Source organism: Salvelinus fontinalis, chromosome 19 (assembly GCF_029448725.1).
Source record: "Salvelinus fontinalis isolate EN_2023a chromosome 19, ASM2944872v1, whole genome shotgun sequence".
NCBI classification, from domain to species: domain Eukaryota; kingdom Metazoa; phylum Chordata; class Actinopteri; order Salmoniformes; family Salmonidae; genus Salvelinus; species Salvelinus fontinalis.
The window spans coordinates 7,654,485-7,668,014 of NC_074683.1; the positions used below are offsets into that span (position 1 = coordinate 7,654,485).

Genomic DNA, 13,530 nt, shown 5'->3' on the forward strand with positions numbered 1-13,530 from the left:
TCTAAGCATTATTAAGATCTAAGATCAATAAATAAATAATACAAAAGCATTTAACGTCTGACCATTCAACATATCTGAGTGAGACTGTGTAACTAGCAAGTAACATAGCTCTTACTTCAGCGCACGTGACCTCAGCGGACCTTGGTAGGGAGGCTGACTGTCTTTGACATTTTCAGCACCTGGACAGCTCCAGCGCGTTCCAGTTGAGTGGACGCTGCCAGACCTGTTAATGACATAGGCCTGCTGTCAGTCAACAGTCAAACGGTTACGTGCAGCACTACGAATTCACAAATAAATGACATATACCTGTTTCAGAGCAGTGAAGACATGCTTTTTCAATTCATTGACAGGTTTTGAGTGTCTCTTATTCAGATTGTAATAGGCAACACAGGATACTGCCAATGTGATCCTGAATAGCCCAATGTAGGCTATGATGTTTGTGATTAATCTGTTTTTATAGTTGTTTTTTTTAATTACCACGTGGCAGCCGTTAAAAATCAGACGTCAGATCGTCATTGCCATCCATAGGAAAGTGAAGGATGAAAGTCCTCTTCATCGCGTTGCATAGAGTTGAGGAACATCAGTCTCCAGGAGATGGCGCTTCATCCTACCATTCAAACCAGATCAACCGTGAAACACTTTGAAACTACATCACGAGCACGGAGAGATTACCCACAGAATGCAGAGGGAAACACTATTGTAAACCATTTAAGGAGAATGTGAGACTTGAAAAATACACCCAGGGAGTACTGTTCATAAATGAGGTTCTGTTCTTGATAATGTCATTACTTTCAAAAAGCTTGACTAATCAGAGAGGAGGCTCAATGTTGACAACAAAAATGTTATGCTCCATTCCAGTTAGAGTGCAGTTGAAGAATTCAAGAGGTCGGATGTCATGTCTTGGATCACTTGAGACAATCTTAGTCATACAGTCAAAAGACCACAACCTTGCACCTTTTCCATGCGTCGTTCATCTGAAGCAAAGCAGAATCATGCTGGTCTGGGTTAATAGGACTACCATTACCTGGATAAAATACCAAATGGTAGCTACTAGAAGTGTTGGTGGAAGGCCTAGCGGGCACTCTTACAACAGTGCCCTTTGCAAGGGATAGGGACACTTCCCTGTCAAGTGTGCTGTTTTTCGGTTGAGTTGAGACACACTGACTCAGTATGGTCACTCAAGACCTCATAGCTAAATCTAGCAGGAATGTGTTAACTCCGCTCTGGCCAAGGCTAATGTGATGCTGTGCCTGTTTGTGATGAGATGCAAGACACATTTACCCGAAAGGGCCACAATAAACAGAATGGAATTGTTTTCCCTACTTGAACCTCATACCATCATGGCCATCTATCCCCTGGTTTATAATTAATATGATGCACTTTTCACCTCTAGCGCAGTCACAGAGACGGTTGGATATGTGGGTCTAGTGGGTTGAAACACTTTGCACCATGCCACCTCTGCCCTCTTGAGTTCTTCACTATTTCGGAATGTGGAAGTAGGATCCCTCCCTCCTTCCCTCCATCCCTCCCACCCTCCCGTTCTTCTTCCTCTGAAGGAGCAGCTGTCAGAGGGTGTGTCACTGGTGTCCCAACAGTATTCTGGATCATCATCGCCACAGCAATCATTCATATCTTCTCCCTGCTAATGTGCATCCTTTGACAAGAGAAGGAGCCATAAACAACTTGGACGTATACTCCGATGTTGACATAATGGTACGTCCAAGCATTCACACAACTTTTCAAACCGTTGTCACAAAATGTGTTGTTTTGTGATTCTCAAGGTTATATTTTATTCATAGGACTCTGAATGAGCAGGTATTTGTGAAGAACAAAACAACTGAATCCAACTAGAGGATCACCCAACTGCCAGTTTGTCAGTATGATAAAAAGGATATATACTTTTATTGATATATGTACCATGAAATTAATTAATATGAGACAATGTCACGTACTGACCAGTTTTCCATATTCACAACTTTTTTTCAGGAGATCTCTTTTCTCAAAATAGCATAAAATACTCTCTTTGTCATAATTTTTTTAAAATATCCTACTAGAATGTTAAAATCCAATTTAATAATTTTGCACGGTTAAATACCCTGCACCCTTTTTTTGTAAAAGCCAATTAAAATATGCAAAAACACAATCCTTTCATTTTAAAATGTAAATGACTCCAAAAAGCTAGTTAAAATCTGAGGAATTATGATCAAACAATGAAAAAGACATCTTCATTTCTTTATTGAGTTCAAAGCAATTGAATAATGGAGTAAATATTGAAAGAAGATCCTTAGGGGACTAAATAAGGCATTATCATGACACCCATGTGTTAGAACAAAAAGTACCACATGTCCATGGTACTGAAGACATGGTCACTGAACTCTTGTAAAGTAAATGGACTGGTCTAATTCACCGTCATACACTGAGTGTACAAAACATTAAGAACACCCTCCTAATATTGAGTAGCTTTAACCTGGATTCACCTGGTCACTCTATGTCATGGAAAGAGCAGGTGTTCTTCATGTTTTGTACACTCGGTGTATATTGTATCAATGTCTCATTAGTAAGTCACTTAAATACATGCAGTTGCAACCGTTGATCTCAGATATGCAGTTCTAAACATCAAGGTGTTCTGTATTTTTGGTATTTGTACACAGCTAGCCTAGATCTACATATTTGTTTTGGAGGGAAACAGTGATAAGATGATTCAATCAGTGGAATTAAATGAATCCCAAGTGGCTTACTGTGGAAGGTGTTTTATACGACTTTGCTACATTACACCTTAATAAGGACTACAATTTCACATTTATAATGTTATTGAACATGTCTATTGATACCTATTGACTTAGCATTGGCTACAATGCCAAGTCAATAGGTATCAAGAGACATGTTCAATAACATGCTAATTAAAGATAAGGGAGAAAGTGGGATCTATGTTTCTAATGCTCTAGGGCCCTACAGTCTCGGCCCCTATGTTGGGTTGTGGCAGAGATCCAGGTTGTCGACACATGACCCTGAAAATGACCCATTATCTGTTTAAATCAATTCCAATACGTTACACATCAACACAGTCTTAATTGCTGTTGTGTGGTACGGTGGTGGTTACTGAAAACAAGTCAAGAGGGGTCATAGGCTTCGTAAATGTTCATAGTTACATGTTGAAATATTTGGAAATGAAATGTTGTTTATTTCTACCTTACCCTTGGCTAAGCTTTCTGTCACAGAAGACTCATGGTGGGTCCCTGTGCTACAAGGTTTTTCCAAGTATGTCTATATGATAATATGAAAGGGTGTCATCCTCTTCTCTACAAAACAATTGCTCCCAACAGACTCAGAATTGCACATAAGTATTTGGTGTTCCTCTGTTTTATTCTGCTGCTGTCCTAATTAATCAGTCATGAGCTTCAATGTAGCTTATGTTCAGAAGCAAATACCACATTTAACTCCTCCCACTGACAAGTCACTGTCTGTATACACATACAGTTGAAGTCGGAAGTTTACATACACTTAGGTTGGAGTCATTAAAACTCGTTTTTCAACCACTCCACAAATTTCTTGTTAACAAACTATAGTTTTGGCAAGTCGGTTAGGAAATCTACTTTGTGCATGACACAAGTAATTTTTCCAACAATTGTTTACAAACAGATTATTTCACTTATAATTCACTATATCACAATTCCAGTGAGTCAGAAGTTTACATACACTAAGTTGACTGTGCTTTTAAACAGCTTGGAAAATTCCAGAAAATTATGTCATGGCTTTAGAAGCTTCTGATAAGCTAATTTACATAATTTGAGTCAATTGGAGGTGTACCTGTGGATGTATTTCAAGGCCTACCTTCAAACTCAGTGCTTCTTTGCTTGACATCATGGGAAAATCAAAAGAAATCAACCAAGACCTCAGAAAAAAATTGTGGACCTCCACAAATCTGGTTCATTCTTGGGAGGAATTATCAAATTCCTGAAGGTACCACGTTCATCTGTACAAACAATAGTATGCAAGTATAAACACCATGGGACAACGCAGCCATCATACCGCTCAGGAAGGAGACGCGTTCTGTCTCCTAAAGACGAACGTACTTTGTTGTGAAAAGTGCAAATCAATCAAGGACAACAAAGTCAAGGTATTGGAGTGGAAATCACAAAGCCCTGACCTCAATCCTATAGAAAATGTGTGGGCAGAAATGAAAAAGCGTGTGCGAGCAAGGAGGCCTACAAACCTGACTCAGTTACACCAGCTCTGTCAGGAGGAATGGGCCAAAATGCACCCAACTTATTGTGGGAAGCTTGTGGAAGGCTACACGAAGCGCTTGACCCAAGTTAAACAATTTAAAGGCAATGCTACCAAATACTAATTGAGTGTATGTAAACTTGTGACCCACTGAGAATGTAATGAAATAAATAAAAACTGAAATAAATCATACTCTCTACTATTATTCTGACATTTCACATTCTTAAAATAAAGTAGTAATCCTAACTGACCTAAGACAGGGAATTTTTACTAGGATTAAATGTCAGGAATTGTGAAAACTGAGTTGAAATGTATTTGGCTCAGGTGTAATGTAAACTTCCGACTTCAACTGTGTATGTCGTCATCTACCTGTCACTCATGTCTTCCTGCCCGCCCCCTTCCCCATAACATCATCTCTCTGTTCTTTAGGTCAAAACAACTGGGAACTCAGTACTCAGAAATCTCTGACTTCCGACTTCAGTGCGTTCAAAACAACTGGAAACTCAGAAAAAAATGAGCTCCGACTGGGAAAAATAGTTTCGAACGGTCATCCAACTTGGAATTCCAAGTCTGAAAGTCAGGCATCTTTCTAGAACTCCGACTTCCCGACCTGAAGATCACCGACGTAATGATTTGACCTTGTTTTTTTTACAAGTTCCCATTTGTCGTGAAAGCACCAATAGGAGGTATATTGCATCACCAACATGATGCAAGTGTCTACCATGCTCTGAGATATCCCACCAAGACCAAAGTTATTACTACCATTGGGACATTGACACACGCATAGTCACATAAAAAACGTTGGGGTGTTTTAGAGACTCCACCAGTACTTCCTACTTCCCAACCTATCACCAGGAGGCTGGCACAACTGATCCATTCCACCTCTAGCCATATGATGTCTATGGTCAGATCCCCAAAAATTTCACAAGCGGCTTTGCAACGCCTGTCAATTTACACCCCCTATATTTTAGATGCTGTCAATAGATACAGACCATCAATCTGACCAACTGTATTATAACATCAGTACTGGATGTGAAGAGCTCTATGGACAACCAGACACACTCTATGAATAGTCTATTCTATCAATAAAACTGAACTTACTGGAGTAACTAGGCTTTGTATTTACAGCCATGCATGCAACCCCCAACAGTCTCTAAAATTCCACAGTCATTATAATCTTTGAAATGTAAAGCCAATCAGTGGCCAACAAATCCTTTGTCTGCTATTAGAAGCCATGGACGTTCTCAACTCATCCCTAGAAGTCATTGCTTCATAAGAGGATGATGAAATTTGAACAAAGACTTAAAGTTCAAATGGTGAAGACTTCTTTCAATGATATCCCCCAGGGCCGGCCCTGGGCCTAATTGACATAGGCATTTGCTTCGGGCCCCTGGCCGCTAGAGGACCCCGATCCAAAAAAGGGGGGGGGGGGGGGGGGGGGGGGGACTCAGTCGGGATCTTAACTTACTGTTGAGAGTTAGAATAGTAGAATAAACAGGGTGCAATTTAGAAATGTGGTTGTGCATCAGCAGTTTTCCTCTTGCTATGTTAGTCACTGACAGTCACTCAATTAATGTCAGCTAACATTTTTTAGATTGGTAAGTTAGTATACCCAGCTATCTAAACTTGTACTAATCATGACCAAATTACCGACTGGGCAAGAAGGTCACGTGCCCAGGGCCTTGACCTTCAGGGGGCCCCCATTGATTTTATTAGTCACTCTCACTCAGATATTATATTAAATGGTCATGGAAAAATGTGTAGAATTTAAGGAAAGTAGCTGTAAAACTTCAAATTTTTGTCTATCCGCCGCAAAGCAAAACTTGTAGATTAGCATGAAATTTGTTATAAAATTGCACCATTTTCTCTCCACACCATGGCTAAATGTGTAGATTTGAAGAAAACTACAAAATGTTCTCTATGCCCCATGGCAGAATTTGTAGAATTGCAGGAAATTAACTTTCAAACCTAAATTTGACCGCCGTCAAGAGGGGGCCACTAAATTGTTTGCCTGCTAGGTGTGGGGGGGGGACCAGTGGTGTAGTGCCAGATTTCTCAATCAAAGTTTGTGGCCTGCTGACAGATGTAGCCTACTGAATATCATTGTAGAATAGACCTATGCAGAAAATGCATCATCCAATTGCAACGTCTGCCTATGTCCACACATATTGTCTCTAGAAAATGTTAGATCTATTTTTGTATACCCTCAAACACCAAGTTAGGCATACCTAATGAATGATAATTCTTCACATTTTACCAGAGAAATGTCCAAACTGCATGCCAATCATTTGAGTTCAATCAAGCTCAAGCTCAATCAATATTCGGTTCTGTTATGTGAAATACTGCTAACTCCTCCTCTTTCTCAATTTTCAAACAGAAATGGGGTGTGTCTTTGGTGGTTCATTGATGTGTCATGTGTGCCGCGACCTACGTAGCTAGTTCGTTAGCTAAACTTGCCACTTGTATATAGCCAGTAACACCTCCAGTATGTGTTGACATCATTTCACTAGATTTAGTTTTGGACGGAAGCTGTAGAAATTGGTAAGAAATCGCACTACTCTAGAAAAATATATTTTTCATCCATTTAGTTTTAGTTTTTAAGCATTAAATGACCTAGTATGATGGTGCATTGATCCGTTATATAGTTCAAAGATGTTATTTTTGTGCTTTTGCCAAAGGTCGACTGTTAAAGTAACTGTCCAGTGTTTCCAGATTTCTATGAGATATGGCCTATAATGAACTACAATATGATTGAAAAAGTTTTCCTTCCAATGTTTTTTTAATGTAGTATGTTAAAAAGCTGATCTTCTGTGTTGGAATGGTGTGGGCATACCCCAACAGAATGGTGTGGGCGTACCCCAACAGAATGGTGTGGGCGTACCCCAACAGACTGGTGTGGGTGTATACTACTGATTCGCCGTCTCATCCTCGTCACTTGGATGACAACATCCTCTATGAGGAAATAGCAAGCATTTTTGAAACAATCTGTTTGAGATACAAGTTTCAGGTGGGTTTTGTTTAAGTGTTTTTAAAATCCAGTATAGGAGTATAGGATAAGTCAACACATTTTGGGGGTATGAGTTAACAGAATATGAACTTTTACAAGTGAGATTTTCACTGGACAGTTACTTTAAATTGCAACATTTTCTCTAAGCCTCATGGCAAAATGTGTAGAGTAGAAGGACTTTAGCTTTAAAACTGCAATATTTTCTATCAGACTTATGACTAAATATGTAGGATAGCATTGTAAAACTGCACATTTTCAAAATACCCCTCCATATACCCCACAAGAGAGGCATAATAAGTCATGTCAAACTGTAGAATTGCAAGAAATGCGTTTTAAAATGCCAACAGTTTTTTTTTTTAGGTAGGACCCCCTAGACCCCCGTCTACTGTTCATTCTCCCCAATATCTACAACACAATCTTGCCCTTAGAGAGAAGTGATAATATTCTATTTGAAATAATAATAGTAAGTGATAAGTAGGACTAGTAGACGTATTCAACAGATACAGGGTACGTTTCTGTAAGCTAAGCACTCGGACAGTAGGGCGAGTACAAGTGTATCGTACATGAGCCCCAAGCCCATGACTGTCACGCCTGCTCCTGCTCTTCCCCCTTGGCGCTCGATGGCGCCAGGCTCCCCAGCATTGCGCTCTCCTGCCATCATCATTACACACACCTGCCTTCCCTTGTCACGCGCATCAGCGATTATTGGACTCACCTGGACATAATCCCCTCTGTCATTACCTTCCCTATACCTGTCTGGTTCCGCGCTATGTTCCCTGCTTCTGCATTGATTGTCATATGCCCTTGTTTAGTGGTGTGCTGACGCTGTTCCTGTTACCTGTCTTTTCCTCATTAAATGTTCAACTCCCCCGTACCTGCTTCTCAACTCCAGCGTCGGTCCTTAAACATAACAAACTGTTTTGAGGACAGCCGTTTTAGCAACCTCTGGCAGAGTTTCTGTCTGTGGCTGTTCTTGTTATGTCGGAAGTGGTCAAGCCTCCGACCAACAGGCCTCTCCACACACCCCTACAGTTATTCATCATTCACGCCACAGCCAGAGAGAGAGAAGACAGGGAAGAAACCCCAATGTACCTACCTATAGGCTGCTATAGCCTAGGTTTTTATTTAGTTTGTCATTCATTTTCATGGAATTTTTGTGGTAATTAAATATAATTTATTTTGAAAGTATTATAATTCATATTTTTTTATAAGCTCCTTGTTGTCTCAAATTGAAAAAAGTGAGGGAGTGCCGGTCCCCCTCGCTGCAGCAGCTCTACATCCCCGCCCCAAACGAAATCTCGCCTAGGGTCCCCCAAAAGGCTAGGGCCGGCCCTGGTCTCCCTGATGTATTTGGTTCACAATACCCCCACCACTTCCCTCCTCGCTTTTGTGTGATGAATGTACTGTAGATGACTATTGTTTGTCTGTGGAATGTGGAGAAGTCTTCTGGGAAAACTGGATGAAGTCCTCAAACTCATTAAGTGTTTAGATGTGAATTTCCTCAAGTCCTGAGTTCTAAGGGCCCTATTCAGTCCATCACTGGGTTACTAGGTCTCAGGGACAGGCCAAGTTGAAAAGTGCAATCTTCGTGTGTCCCAAAAACAACCATTTGCATTCAAGTGCACAAAATATCAATGTTTCCAGCATGTTATAAATAGAAACGCATTTAGGCTGCATATTATTTCAAACATGCTCTGTAGCTGCAGGGGAAAAGCTGGCGGTTTTGAATGATCCCAAAGCCTGGTCACTACATTGTTTTTTATTGCTGGGCCTTTTAGTCAGTTCTTATGACAGAGGTTCATTATGGTTCTCTCATGATGTTTCAGGGTTTATGGCTTGGAGCTGTGCATCACTGTCTTCAGAGGAGTCCTGCAATGGATGGGCGATATCAGCCACTATACGATATTCAAACTACAGTGCGCACACTAGGGAGGGTATTCCTAAACCAATCAGAAGTTTCATTTCCTCATCAATTTTAAAACAATTTCCTGTATATTCAATTATGTTTTTTCCATGGGTCTGTGCAGAAATTCTGAATTGTGTGGCTAGTTGACCTGTACAATACAGATGTAGGATGTAGATGTTTAAAAGGGCTTTCTAAAGTTTGCAATTTGCACTTTAAAATGACAGACTTTACCCTAATGAAAAATGTATCAACCCCTACAAAAAAAATTCTATGAATTATAAATCCACATGATCATTCACATTTCCTGTTGCTGCAGGATTATTTTCCTGCTGTAGCAAACTCAAATTAGGATCCTACATATAGTTGGTGATAGGGGCCACAAGAACATTTCTAGTGCAGTTAGGAGGCAGGTAGCCTAGGGATTAGAATGTTGGGCCCGTAACCGAAAGGGTTGCTGGATCGAATCCCCGAGCTGACAAGGTAAAAATCTGTCGTTTTGCCCCTGAACAAGGCAGTTAACCCACTCTTCCCCGGTAGGCCGTCATTGTAAATAAGAATTTGTTCTTATCTGACTTGCCTAGTTAAATAAAGGTTCAATTAAAATGTACGATAGGGGGCGCTCTTGCAAGGAAAACAAGTAACCTGACCGCTGAAAAGTTGAATCTTTTGATGAATAGCTGGGGAGTTCTTTGATGTAGTCACGCCTTTTCCTGAATTATAGCGCCGAGGGTAACATAAACGGAATTGAGGAATTTTTGTAGAATATATAGCTAGATTTAAATTATGGTAAAACATGTCAGTGAATTGTGATATGGTTATTGGTGACTCATTTAAGACTCTTTACTGCTCTTACAGTATGCAACCATTCCTAATTTTGTTCTTAGTTTTTGTGACAATATTCTTGATTGATTGTTTAGTAATACAGTATAATGCATTATTTTACTTTCAGTTTTGAAAAATATCTATGTGGGACTAGATTTTTTTTCTTTAAAGAAATATACCGCAGAGCAAAAGCCTGAATTAATAGTATGGTGCTTTGACAACTCTATTTTTAAAATCAAAAAATCATTCTCAGATTGTACACTGTAAGATGACCAGTAAGTCATGTTGTTGGTGCACTGCTCTAATATCATGTCTATTGTAGCCTGAGAATAGACTGACTCCCATTTACTCTACAGAGTAAAGTCTCTTAACTCAACAGAAAAAAAACAGTATGTATCTTACATATTCTATATCACACAGTGTTTTTCATATACTGGGTCAAAACCACTGGTGGATCACCATCAACTCCTACCGGGTCACAGGGTCACAGGAAAAGCATCGGTATTGGACTCTTTTTATCTCGAGGGTCACGGGAAATGTACAGATTTATTTGGGTCACAACAGAAAAAAGTTAGAAACCCCTCACTTTTTATTTCTAACGTTATTGGAGCATTTTTCTCTGGACATAATCAGCCGCAAGAAGAAGCTGACTTTCTAAAATTCTTTGTGTGTGCTGGAAGCCATCTACGCAATTGAATACAATTATGTCGATCATATCATAACAATTATCCATACATACATTAACTGTTCATTTAAGTTGTCATTGGACTCCTTATCTGCAGAGATAGTGTGATTCTAGCTGATATGAGCCAACATGATCTGGTTTTAGGCTGATGTACTCAATGTGATGTCTATGACCGGTTTCATTATCAGAAAATCATAACTTAGGAGAATTATGATGGTTTTACATGCTCTTTTGACTGCTGGAAATGCCAACACCTCTTGTCCAGGTCAGGACTAAATCCTAATCATTGGTTTGACCAATCTCTCGGTTACAGTTATGGCATACAACTTTCCCTATTATTAATATATTCTCTGTCTGAGCAGCAGCAATGGTCAACTGACGTCAACTGACGTGGACCAAAGTGCAAGTCCTTACACAGGTAACCACATAGTGTGAAAGTTATGTAGGAGTACATTTTTGGGGGGATAATATGTTATTATGGAAAATTAAAGGAGACTAATTCTGACATTGGAAAATGTTCTCTTTATTCTCACACAGTATTTGTGTCATATCAACAATAGCATATCTTTTAAAGAGCATGCTAAAACACCCCACATTGAGCAAAAACGGACACTATCATTCAACAAAAGCTATTAAATATTATTTACAAGAAAGTGAAATCTTCCACAAAGAAAATGATCAAAACACAAGCTGAAACTTGTCTTTCTTGATATGGTATAGACAGTGAACACCACCTGCTCATGGGGTATTAGAGTACGTTTTCCAGGATCCCAACTTAACTTTATGAGACAGATGTCATATATACAAAAATGTGCTACACAGAACAGCAATGTTAGAGAAATTATTTTTCTGGGTGTAAGAAAAAAGAAGGAAACCAAAAATGAAAGAAATGTCACTTTGTACTTGAACTAAGTAAATGACTTATATTGCACTAGTATAGGTCTAGCTTGATTACTAATCAACTTGACTCTAATGTAGGCTACTACATGTTCCTCAAATCTTCCCTTTTAACGTGATGATCAAGTGTCTTCTCATGACACTTAGATTTTTTGTTCTGGTGAGTTTTGACATGTTTTGCCAAATGGTCACTCCTCATGAACCTCTTGCAACAATCCGGACAAACAAAACGCTTCTCCCCAGTATGAGTCCTCAGGTGTCTCTGAAGCTCATCAGACCTGGTGAAACTCTTGCCACAGAAAAGCCAGTTACAAATAAATGGACGCTCTCCCGAGTGCCACCTCAGGTGCGCTTTGAGATGGGAAGTTTTGCCATAAACTTTCCCGCACCCTGGTATGTGACAGATGTGTTGCTTTTTCTTGCCGGGCTCATCGCTTGAGGTGGATGACTGACAGTTTGGACACCTGCATCTCCGGCATCTTCGAGCTGTTGCAAGGGGGGACTTGGTGTGAAGGAGGGCAGCGATTTGAGTCTGATACTGCGCAAAGTCTGTATGTCCCATTACCAAACCCCTCTGCAGTTGGAAACGGTGGTGACCTAGGGATTGTGTGGTGATTGAGTGGTGACTGACGTGATTTCCCTGTTGGAGACTCCACCACGGAATATCCTCCCCTGTGTTAGGGGACAACTGTCTCTGTTGCTGGTGCACAAGGCCAGAGTGTCCGGTAACGAAACCTTGCATGGCATTTGGCGCTGCATAAGTTACAGCAGGGACGTACGTGGGTGGGCACGAGGACTGCAAAGATTGCATGGAGCAAGGTAACATCTTCACAGGAGAAAAGTCATAGGGATATGAGGGATCCGCTGGAGGGGTGAGCGGGAGCTCGTGGTGGGAAGTAAATGAGCTTTGGATGTGGAGTTGGGATTTAGATAGTCCAAAAGTAGAATTGCTAGAGAGAGTGCTTTGAGGATTCCCCTCGTTACTCCAAGGATGAAAGATTCGCGACGGTGAGCCTAAAGTAGTGTCATAAGGAACCTGTAGGAAATCTGCCGGACTTGATCCGTGGTGATGTCCGATCCGGTTACAAGTGGCAGCTAACAGCGCCAGTGGAGAGTGTTTGCAGTTCTCTGGAGAAGAGTTCGGAGTACGGTCCTGTATAAGTAAAACAAATAACTATCAATTATGTGTTGACTTGGCTCTAAACTTGACTAAACGAAAGACTACAGAGTCATAACGGCATATGATCCACGTTTGACGCTCCGTGAACTAAAACGACATTAGCCTAATAATAGTTTCAATACACTCTCATGCCTACAATATAAACATAATCATCCAAGCCGTTCATTTCGCCACATACTGTAAGTAATTCATAGAGCCATATTTCAGTCATTATAGGATATGAATCGGGTATAATGCCCATTACGCGCACACACGCGTATTACGCGCGTTCTAAACAAACATTTAAACTACCATATACGTACAATAATATTTTGAGGCCAAATAAAAACACGAGAGCAAAAACTTTTGAACAAACCTGAAGAAAAGCCTGGAGTGTTTCATTCCGCAGTACAGCCACTGCTGCCATGGTAAACGTCCTCTTCCTTCTTGTTAAAAACAAATCACAATAAAACGAATTGAGATAAATGTAAAATCGTAGAAAAATGTCTTGACGTGGTAAGGTCTTCACACTCAATACTTCCTCTCCTCGAGATATCCTTGGACTATCTGGAGAGTGAGGGATCACTTCTTAGAATTTGATAAGGACTTTGGTGGGCCGCCAGCCAGTCAGAAATAAGATTTGTTACTTTGAAGTTTGCCGCTGCCCAATCATCAAAGAATAGCGGCTCTTTGAGAGGGGAAAGCAAATCCTTTGAATCCACAAAGCTCCTATGGTGTGTTTGTTGGTCTGGATAAAAGAGCTGATTATTAGGGGGGATGGGAAGGGTGGAGATAAAGGCGGGACAATTAATGAAGTAATCACTATGTGG

At 40.3% G+C, this 13,530-nt stretch overlaps 1 protein-coding gene across 1 annotated transcript; it reads right to left on the reverse strand.

Annotated features, from left to right (window-relative positions):
• Window positions 1-11,143: 11,143 nt before the first annotated feature.
• On the reverse strand, window positions 11,144-13,530 carry LOC129816287 (transcription factor Sp5-like). Its single transcript, XM_055870580.1, has 2 exons — window positions 13,077-13,530; window positions 11,144-12,694 (listed from the first exon to the last, which is right to left on the reverse strand). Exons 1-2 carry the CDS (start codon window positions 13,125-13,127, stop codon window positions 11,627-11,629), a joined length of 1,119 nt encoding a protein of 372 aa, XP_055726555.1. The 5' UTR covers window positions 13,128-13,530; the 3' UTR covers window positions 11,144-11,626.